General features: G+C 49.9%; 1 protein-coding gene across 1 annotated transcript in view; it reads right to left on the reverse strand.

Annotated features, from left to right (window-relative positions):
• adamtsl5 (ADAMTS like 5) overlaps positions 1-7,754 on the reverse strand; it is a gene marked incomplete at both ends in the record, with an annotated part of 19,901 nt that extends 12,147 nt beyond the window's left edge. Inside the window, 2 exons of the mRNA XM_080538947.1 lie at positions 238-413; positions 7,659-7,754. Coding sequence (XP_080395073.1) covers positions 238-413; positions 7,659-7,754 — 272 coding nt within the window. The remainder of the gene's footprint in view (positions 1-237; positions 414-7,658) is intronic.
• Positions 7,755-11,272: the final 3,518 nt, after the last annotated feature.

Raw genomic sequence — 11,272 nt, forward strand, 5'->3', positions numbered from 1 at the left:
AATCAATAACACACATCGCTAGTCATCTAACATAGCTTGTTTTGTGAGCCTGCTAAAAAGTCAGAGCCCGGAAAGTCAGAACATTTTGATTGGTTGCCGACATGTGGACCAAATGACCAGACTGTATCACATATAATTGAAATTATCCAAAACAACCAACGCTATCAACAGAACCGGCAATCAATCTGAGGGATATTTTAAACTTTTTAAAAATGTTGTTACGCTGCCTGTCCTTACCTGGTGATGCAGGTGCGGGTGCGGACAGAGGCCCCTCCCCCACAGGTGCGTGAGCACGAGGACCAGCCGCCCCAAGAGGCCCACTCATTCCTGTAGTGAAGCTGCCGTCGGGCACGCTCTGGACGCCCCGGGGAAGGACCCCCGGAGGAAGGACCCCACGCAGAGACCCAGGAGGACTAAGACAGAGAGGGGGGGTAGGGGGAGTGTGACTAATCTGGTCATTGGACACACACACACACACACACACATACACACACACACACACACACGTACGCACGCACGCACATATGCACACACACACACACACACACAGTAATATCATAAAAACAACAACATTGCACTAATTTCAAATGACAGATTAACAATTGTTGTAATGGAAACATCCAGCAAGGACAAGGACAAATAGGTATCAGAGTGTACCGTGCCTGTGTTATGGAGTGTGTGTGTGTGTGTGTGTGTGTGTGTGTGCATATGTGCGTGCGTGCGTACGTGTGTGTGTGTGTGTGTGTGTGTGTGTGCGTGCATGCGTGTGTGTGTGTGTATGTCTGTGTGTGTGTGTTGGCCAGTGTCTGTTCGTATAGCTGTCAGTGCTGTGAGGGGGATGGGACTAATTGCTCCCAGGGATAACATTACTCCCCCATTGTCCCATCACTCCACAGCATCAGGCTGCATTGTCCTGGACTAACCAGGGCTGTTAGAGAGCTGCTAGCAGCTTTCATCAGGTCCCGATCCATTCCCACCCCCACCCCCCACCCCCCTCTTAGTAAATCCGCCGTGTGTGTGTATGTGTGTGTGTATGTGTGTGTGTGTGTGTGTGTACGTGTTGAATGTGAGGAGTGTATGACGTGAATGCTGTGTGTGTGGACGGGTGGAGTGGTGTGTGTGTGTAGGTGTGTATGTGCGTTTGTGCGTGTGCGTGTGTGTGTGTGTGTGTATATGCGCGTGTGTAATAGATCTGTAAGAGATTGTACACAACAGGAACACACCCTACGTTGCCAGTCAACAAGGGACCCAGTTGTTTAGCACTAAAAATAAAACCTTCACCTGCTAAAACACATAAATCTATTTCAAGTGTGTGTGTGTGTGTGTGTGGGGGTGTGTGTGTGTGTGATTTTCCAGACCATCCTTGTCAAGTCTGCATGTAATCCTGATGTACGTCTTTTCACACAAGAGACTGTGTGAGAGAGTGTGTGTGAGCGAATGTGTGGGCGCAGGGTGTTATAACAATCTAAGATGTTTTGAGAAAACAGAAGCAGTGTAAAAGCATTCCGGAGTTCTGCCCCGGAGGCGGATCTCAACTGCCAGTGTTCCGACTCATTTCTCCCTCGTACCCTAGGAGCGCTGGCTAAGACCTTCCTCACCCTATCACCTCTCACCAGACAGCCATGTCACTTACAGTAGAAATGATTCAAGAAATGACACACGTACACATATGCACATGCACACACACTTACGCACATACTCACGCAAGCATGCACGCACGCTCGCACACACACGCACTCCTAACACACACTCCTCCTTGCAGTACTGCACCTGAGTTGTGAATGGCGACAGGTATGTACTGTATGTAGAAGACTGCAGGGCCTGGGGCAGGCAAAGGTGTGTGTGTGTGTGTGTGTGTGTGTGTGTGTGTGCATGCGTGCATCTGTGCGTGTTCGTGTGTATGTGTGTAGCGTTCGTTTACGAGCAGGGTGTGTGTGTTGACCCAGTTTTGCTTTCCTAGCTGCCAATGAACCTGGCTCGGTTCCAAACCAATCCCTCTCTCCCTATCCCTGTCCTTGACGCCGCTTGACAGGTCTGGTTCCTGTATCACTTAAAAGCATTACAGTGGTTTCCTCACCTCCTCTCGTCTGGAGGAGGCTCGGCCAGGGTGCTCAGTTACCCCGGGGTAGAAGCGGAGTGGAGGTAGAAATCGGACGACGGGCTTGTTGCAATGCATGGAACGGAATGAGGGAATGGTATCGAACGTGTGTTTGATGATACACACATTTGTGTTTGATGCAATTGCTCATTCCGTGCCATGCATTACAATGAGCCCGTCCTCTGATTTCTACCTCCACCAGCCTCCCCTGGCTTTGAACTATCTAGTGTTTTTCTGACGACCAAACCACCCTCAAGACCACCAGGACCAAGCTCCGGACCTGGGGTGATAGGGCCTTGTCAGCCGCAGCCCCGTCCCTCTGGAACGCTCTCCCCAACCACATCAAAGAGGCCAACACCCTCCCAACATTTAAACAGGCCCTCAAAACCCACCTCTTCAAGCTTGCCTTCACCAGTTAACCCTCTAACCCAGGGGTCGGGAACCTTTTTGACTGGGAGAGCCATAAAAGCCAAATATTTCTAAATGTATTTCATTGAGAGCCATATAGTATTTTTAACATTATGTGTCTTACTTTTAATGCGATTTCTGGTGCTGCATGGTTTTGCTGATAGTCTGGTTCATACGTGGTGAGGTTGAGCTTCATGCAGGCGTTGAGGCTTCCATCAGTTAAACGTGAGCGTAGGTTGGTCTTAATGTTCCTCATATGCGAGAATGACTGCTCACATACATATGTAGAGCTAAACATGGTCAATACGGCAATACTAACACGCTGCATTGTGTGGTATGTCACAGGAAGCTCGTTCCAAGTTTTCAGAATCAGCTGGTCTTCAGGTTGAAGTTTTTTTCATTTCTGTCCACTTGTGTTCCCTCGCCAGCTCTGCTCGCTGTCACGCAAGACTTTCCAACTCTCCATTAAGTGTCTTGAACTTACTCATCCACATGTCTGATGCCTTCAGGTCAGCAACTTCCAGCTCAAAGTCTCCCATAGAGACCCCAGGGATGCATGTCAGGTCGATTTTGTCCACTGCACACTCATGTGGATGAGTGATGAACTTGAAAAGACCAGTGCGCGCACGAAATTCTCCAAAACGTGCTTTGAATGACTGCAGGAGATTGGACGTAAAGCCAGCTAGCTGCTGGAGATCCAGATGTTGAGTGGAGTCACTTGCTAAGCATGCATCTCTAAATTGTTGCAGTGTTACAAAGTGCAGAAGACGACCTGTTTCAATGTCCCTGAGAAAGACTTCCAGCTTGCTTTCAAATGCAAACACTGCTTGTTGAAGGGATGAGATTGTATTTCCAATACCTTGCATTTTCACATTGAGCTGGTTCAGATGGCCTGTTATGTCCACGAGATAGTGAAACTGCAGGAGCCAGTCAGTGTTGTCTAGCTCAGGATGCTTGACGCCTTTCATTTGAAGAAAAGTCCGGATTTCACTCAGGCAAGCTGCAAAACGGCTGAGCACCTTTCCCCTTGACAACCAACGCACGTTGCTGTGTAAAAGCAGACTGGGATAATGATTCCCAACTTCTTCTAACAGAGCTTTAAACTGGCGATCATTTAAAGCTCAGGCAACAATGAAGTTGACCACTCGAATGACCAGCGACATCACCTCACCTAGCTCCTGGCCACACGTCTGAGCGCAAAGCGCCTCCTGGTGCAGGATGCAATGAAAACTTAGGATGGCTCTCTTTTCATGTTCATGGAGAAGCGCTACAAATCCTTTGTTCTTCCCCAACATACAGGGTGCACCATCAGTACAGACAGAAATACGTTTATCCATCGGCAGTTTTTTTTCTTTAGCAAACTCCATGAAAGACGTGAATAAATCCTCTCCTCTGGTTGTCCCTTTCATTGGCAAAACAGCCAAGCTTTCCTCACGCAGTGTGTCACCTGCAGCATACCTGGCAAATATACTGAACTGAGATAGATGGCTAACATCTGTTGACTCATCTAACGCGAGAGAAAAGTATGTCACCGTCACCGTGACACCCACGCAGTTGCTGTTGACTCGTCTGCACTCTCCGCTGTAGCTCCTCGCATGCCTTTTTCCTGCTGTCCCCCGCTGGATATTTCGATGCAAATGAAGCATGATGCGTATCGAAGTGCCGCTTTATATTTGACCGTTTCATCTATGCAATTTTATCATTGCATATTAGACATACCGCAGATCCTGCGATCTCCACAAATGCAAATTCCTCTGTCCACGCAGCCTGGAATGCACGGTAATCGTCTTTTTTTCTTTTTGCCATCTTTCTCGTTACAAGGGTTGAAGCGTATAAGCTAGTTCACTATCTGATCAAATTGTTTTTTATTTATTCACCTTTACAACGACCTCTGACACTCTCGCGAGACATTGGTTCCCGACCCGACCCACGGGTCACGGGTCATGGGTCCCGTGAAGAGTCCCGTGAAATTTAACTTCAAAACGAATTTCTGTTTACTTTAAAATGACACAGTATTATTACGCAATATCACAAGTATTTTAAAATCAGTTCCAAACTGATTTTTTTTTTCGATTTTTTTTTTTTTTTTTTTTTTTACTTTTCAACCCAATTGTCTGGGAGCCATATGCCGTCACCGGAAGAGCCATATATGGCTCGCGAGCCATAGGTTCCCGACCACTGCTCTAACCCCTCCCCTTCCCATGTGTCCCCAGCACTACCTTAATTAGGCCCCTATACTTTCTTTTTATTATTACTACTCAATCTTTTCAGTTTGTAAAGCGTCTTTGAGTGTCTAGAAAAGCTCTATATAAGTCTAATGTATTCTTATTTTTATTATTATTATTATTATTATTATTATTAATCTGTGAGGTGGAGCCTTGTATGTACAGCACAGTATAGAGACAGGCTCTCTCTCTGACTTTGTGACTTACAGTACTGGCCACACACACACACACACACACACACACACACACGCATAGACGCATACACGCATACACACACACACACACACACACACAGAACTGCATGTTTCTATGGCAGGGTGACCCGGGACTGCCCTCATTACTGCCACCGCCACTCAGATTAGCGATGATAACAGTTGGAGATGAGAAGGGCTGGCATGCTAGATTAATGAAAACGACCTTTCACCTTTAAAACGCCGCAACCCCCCCCCCCCCCCTCCCACCCCCACTCCCACATCCCCTCCATTGCACCTCCACATTCCCACCCCCCCCCAAGACAGCATTCTGAGGGGGAAAATTGTTCCGGAAGAAGTGATTGAGGGTACGTCCCTGTGCGTGAGGAGAGGAGGAGAGAGGGAGGTTGGTGGAGGAGCTTATAGGTCATCAGGATGACTTGGCTGCCAGAATGGATCGTCACACAACACGCATGTGGATGAACAACGTACTGTAACTGTAAGGAGAGCTGCTTGGTCATCCATGGATACAACCTCAGCAAATATGTTCAAGTCAATACTAAAAACCCATCTTTTTAATATTGCCTTTAAATGACTAAATAATTAAATAATGATTATATAATGATTGGAGCACTCTCCCTCTGTCTCTCACACTCACTTTCTCTCTCTCTCCCTCCCTCTCTCTCTCACTCAATTTCTCTCTCTCTCTCTCTCTCTCTGTCTCTCTCCCCCCCCCACCTCTATAGATCAGGAATGACACTGACGATGGTTAATGGTGATGCTGATGGACATGGTTGAGCTTGGACGGTTTTGAAGGCCTCAGTTTCCCCCCAGAGTGAACTGGGAGGGAGGTTGACTGACAGAGAGAGAGAGAGAAAGAAAGAGAGACAGAGTGAAGGGAGATGGAGAGGGAGAAAGAGAGAGAGAGAAAGAGAGAAAGAGAAAGAGAGAGAGAGTGAAAGAGAGAGAGAGAGAGAGAGAGAGAGAGAGAGAGAGAGAGAGAGAGAGAGAGAGAGAGAGAGAGAGAGAGAGAGGAAGAGGGAGAGAGAGAGGCCCGGCAAACAGATGGTGTGAAGAACGCAATAAATTCATCTAAAGTACTGTTTGCTGCTTTTTTTGGGGGGGGGGGGGGGTTGCCTTTAAACCTGTCTGTACCGTGGGCTGCGGAGGGGAACCTGAGAGGGAGGGGGGGGGGGAGGTGTAGGGCCTTCGGCTTTGACGTCTCCAACAACCTTCATGCAGAAGGAGGGAATTCAAAGGGAAGGTCATGCTCATAAAAACATGTTTTTGTTCCTCTGCCAATGACCATACACTGGGGGGCTACTTCGGTCTTGGGTGGGTAGGGTGGATGGGTTCACTTCACCACCAGCCCCCCCCCAGGAAACCACACCTCCCTTCCCCCTCGGGCCATCCCTGACAGCCACACAAACAACGATGAAAGATGGCCGCCGTGGTCCGAGGAGACGGCACAAGCTGCAATCACCGAAGCGTGCCGAGATGGAGAGCAGATATCTGTCTACGGGGTCCCTTCCCTCTCTGAGCTAGCTAACACGCTACCAAAACAAACCAATCAGCTTGCTCTCCCCGGACCAGGATGGCCGCCAGGCTCACTGCCACATCTGAGGCGGGTCAGAGGTTTCTTTGATTTGTATATTACCTAAATGAGCTGGATTGTTTCCTCTGTGAAACTGGAGAACAAGGGTTTATTTTCTCACCACAGATTAGCCTCATTAGCCTCATAATAATCAAGGAAAGAAAAAAAATTGGCTGGGGGTAGAGGCTGTTAGGCACGTCTTTTTTTTTTTTTTTTTTTTTAAGGTTTATTTTGGGGGCAGACCCACTCATATTCTTCATTTTATTGGATAGAGATAGTGAAGGTAGACAGGAAAGTAAAGAGGAGAGGGAATGTCAGCAGGGCATGGGCCGGATTCGAACCCATGCCGACATGGGCATAATGTCGGGCACTGTAGACCGCGGTGCTAGACCACTGGACCACCCTAGACCAAGACACATCTCTTAGTGGTAAGGGGGTCCACACTATTTGGCCATACTGGAACACCAGTAGCCCTGTCTACCCAACCCTCAGACTTACCTAGGACCCCGAACTCTAACCTTTGTGGACAAACAGCTCACATACTGACGAACAGCGCTCATCCATGGTAGTGACTAGTGTGTTAATGAGGTGTGGAGAAGGAGGAGGAGGAGGAGGAGGAGGGGGAGGAGGAGGGAGGAGGAAGATGAGGAGGAGAAAGGAAGCTGAGGTGGAGGAGGAAGAGGAACAAGAGGAGGAAAAGGAGGAGGTGGAGGGAGAGGAACAGGAGGAGGAGAAGGAGCAGGAAGAGGAACAAGAGGAGGAGAAGAAGGAGGAAGATGAACAGGAGGAGGAAAAGGAGGAGGGGGAGGGAGAGGAACAGGAGGAGAAGGAGCAAGAAGAGGAACAAGAGGAGGAGAAGAAGGAGGAAGAGGAACAGGGGGAGGAGAAGGAGGAGGCAGAGGGAGAGGAACAGGAGGAGGAGAAGGAGGAGGAAGATGAACAGGAGGAGAAGGAGGAGGAAGATGAACAGGAGGTGGAGAAGAAGGAAGATGAACAGGAGGAGGAGAAGAAGGAGGGAGGTGAACAGGAGGAGGAAAAGAAGGAGAGAGATGAACAGGAGGAGAAGAAGAAGGAGGGAGATGAACAGGGGGAGGAGGGCAGGGTGACTTACCCTCTGGGGGGAGGAGGGCAGGGTGACTTACCCTCTGGGGGGAGGCGAGGCAGACAGGAGAGACCAGAAGGCAGACGAAGGTCAGGGCCTGGCACAGAGTCAGCTTCCTAGAGACACAGGAGAACATAAACACAGTCAGTGGATTATACACACACACACACACACACACACACACACGCACGCACACACACGTACACACACGTACTCACACACACACACACACACACACACGCACGCACACACGCACGCACACACACGTACACACATACTCACACACACACACACACACACACACACACACACACACAGAAAGACAGAGAGAGAGAGAGATAGAGGGAAAGAGACACACACACACACAGAGAAAGAGAGAGAGAAAGAGAGAGAGAGAGAGTGAGAGAGAGAGAGGTAAAGAGACACACACACACACACACAGAAAGACAGAGAGAGAGAGAGAGAGAGTGAGAGAGAGAGGTAAAGAGACACACACACAGAAAGACAGAGAGAGAGAGAGAGAGAGAGAGAGAGAGAGAGAGAGAGAGAGAGAGAGAGAGAGAGAGAGAGAGACGTGGGGCCCCGAGGGTCACGGGGTCACTGATAACCACAACAAATAATCTGCCATGCTACTGGGCCCCCTCCTGGGCAGGACCCAAGGTCAGGAATGCTCTCCTCCCCTTCCGTACAACACCCCCCCCCCACACACACACACACACACACCCCGCCCCCCCCCAGCATCATTAACTCTCCCGCACCCCCCAGGGATCATTATTAACTCCCACACACTCAGGAGGACCGCCCTCCAGGGTTCTCCAAGCTCCCAGCACCCCCATCATACAACCTCACTGCTCATCAAGGTATACGACCCAGTCAGGAGGAGGCTGAACGACCAACCACCATTCCTCAATCCTCAATCCATTCCATGCAATACAATGAGCCGTCCTCCGATTTCTGCCTCCACTAGCCTCCCCTGGGGAGCTACCTATAAATGGTAGCGCTTCTGCTAACACACAGCAGCCAGCCACGGAGCCGGGCCCTGACAGGGAGAGGGGAGAGGGTTAAGGTTGTAATGTTTACGAGTGTTGCCACAACTGTGTGCCCTGAATAACTAGCTTGTTGTCAAGTCCCTGTCCTCCCTCACCCCTGAATGCATCCGCCCACCTCAAGGATGAGCGAAAGATGAGCTGGGACCACACACACAAACACACACACACATACACACACACACACTCATAAATGCACACACACACACACACACACACCCGCATACACATACACACACACAGAGACAGATACACACACACACACACAGACAGACACAGACAGACACACACACACACACACAAAACTTACCTAACATTGAGTCATCTCACACACACACACGCACGCGCACGCGCACACACGCACACAAATGGTCTTTCTCAGAAATGACTTTAATTCTTGGAAACCCGCCTCTTCCAATACTTAAATACTTTGTACCTTCCTGGCACTGCTTGGCTTACGGCTACTGTGACCACTGCACATCTGTGAGGAGAGGAACACAAGCAGTGACTCATCTGAGACAATACCTACTCTGTCATGTTCTGAGGAAAGACTGTGTGTGCTGATAGGGCTGACTGATCAAAACACTCAGAACACCGTCCCCTCCTACCTCCTAGAACACTACCTCCCCTCCTCTGTGTCCCCCCCTTCCTTTTCATCGCCTCTCTTTTCCTCTCCTTCACCCCCACCAACCCTCCCTCTACCTAACTCCTTTCTTACATTATCCCTCTCCTCTACCTTTCCCTCTATCCCCCCCCCCCCCACACACATATCACTCTCCCTCCCTATTTCTCTCTTTCCCACCCAGTCCCTCTCCTTTCTTCTCCTCCCTCTCCTCCCTCTCTCTTATCTCTCCCTGGTCCATAAACATCAGAACTGGGCCAGGGCCATGCCTTGGCATGTTCCCAGGTCAGCAGCAGCCGCCCGGTCCAATTAAACGATACACATCTCCCTCACACTCAGCTGAGCAGAGCAGCCCTGCCCTCCAGGGCCGGTGCGTAGCTGGGCTGGCCTGAGATGTGTGGCCCACTGGAATAGAATGGGTGGGGTGGGGAATTCCACTCGGGGAACGGGGCTGGTGGAGGTAGAAATCGGAGGACGGGGCTCATTGTAATACGTGGAGCGGAATGGAATGAGGAACGGTATCAAACGTGTTCCACTCCATGCGTTACAGTGGTGATTCCTGCCTCCACCAGCCTCCCCTGAATTCGGGACAGAATGGACAGACAGACAATTGCTACACTCAATGACAATGGAAAAAACAACAACAACAGCAACAACAACATTCAAACGTCAGGAACTACTCTGGTCCAAATCCATTTCTTTTAAAGGTGTCTGAATGTGAGAGGTCTAACAGAGGCTGGCTGGTCGCCGTGGGGCCCCTAATCACAGGGGTCATTCTGGGGGTCACAAGGGTTCATGGTGTCTCCTCCCAGTCTGATTACGCACATTAGGGAACGACCACAGGGCAGGGAGAGGAACATGCCTTTCATCAATACGAGACACGCTGTTTAGTTGGCCTGACATTAGAGAACACATTACCCACCTACCAACTACACACTACACCCCCCCACCCCGCCCACACCCCCCCCACACCCCCCCCGCCCTCCACCATCACCACCACCACCAACCCCCGCACATCAAAGCCTAAAAACAGATGAGACTCAACGAACCCAATATACCACATGCTGCTTAACACAAGTTTCAAAACATTGCCACTTCTAGAAGTGCCATTGAAGCAATACAGTTCAGTTCAGTTGTTTTTCACTCAACGTCGAAGTTTGATGTGATGTGTGTGTACGTGTTAACTTCAGTAATGTTGCTATTGCTAATAGAAACACACACAGCAAGACTCATGGGTAAATCCTATAGGTCTCCTAGGTCTCCCACCTGCCTGACATGAGTCCCAAAGGCCAACTGGGGGTCATGAACCTTGTTAAAAGGTCAAAGGGAGTAAGACCCCCCCCCCATTCTCCCAACCCATGACTTAATTCTGTTGTAATAATGTTGAACTCACAAACCTTTGCTTTAGGGCACTCCAAAATCACAGGTCTCTCTCTCTCTCTATTTCTCACCCATCCCTCTCTCTCTCTCTCCTCCCTCCCTCCCTCCCTCCCTCCCTCATCAAATACACAGCGGTTTCGTGCCGTTATCTTACAGGGAGATTACAGCCAGAATAGCGTGCTGACTGCTGAAGTGGATTGCAGGTGAGAATGTGACCTTTGACCTTTGCCCAGTGTGGGACGTGTCAGGAGGGTTAGAGGCACCATGGCTACTTTGGGACCACCTGGGGACACTGGGGGGCTGGGGGGTTCTCTGTGGCCCCCGATCTCCGGAGGGACCTGGCTCTGGGGGGACCTCTAAGGCCCCTGGACCCTGGGGGGACCGCCATGGTCCCTAGGCCATGCCCCCCCCCCCGGGTTCTTGAGCCCCAACTTTGTATGGAATCAGTGTATCAGCCTACCAAATGCTTCAGTGGTATAATCTATGACCCTACGAGTGAGAAACCCAATGTTGCTAAACAGAACCTGGTATTAAACCGTGACCCAAAAGGACTTAGCCGTGACCCAACGTTTGGGAAGCACTGCTCGTACGCTTGGTGCTTGCATA

Source organism: Nansenia antarctica (genome assembly GCF_963989245.1).
Source record: "Nansenia antarctica genome assembly, chromosome: 9".
Lineage (NCBI taxonomy): Eukaryota > Metazoa > Chordata > Actinopteri > Argentiniformes > Microstomatidae > Nansenia > Nansenia antarctica.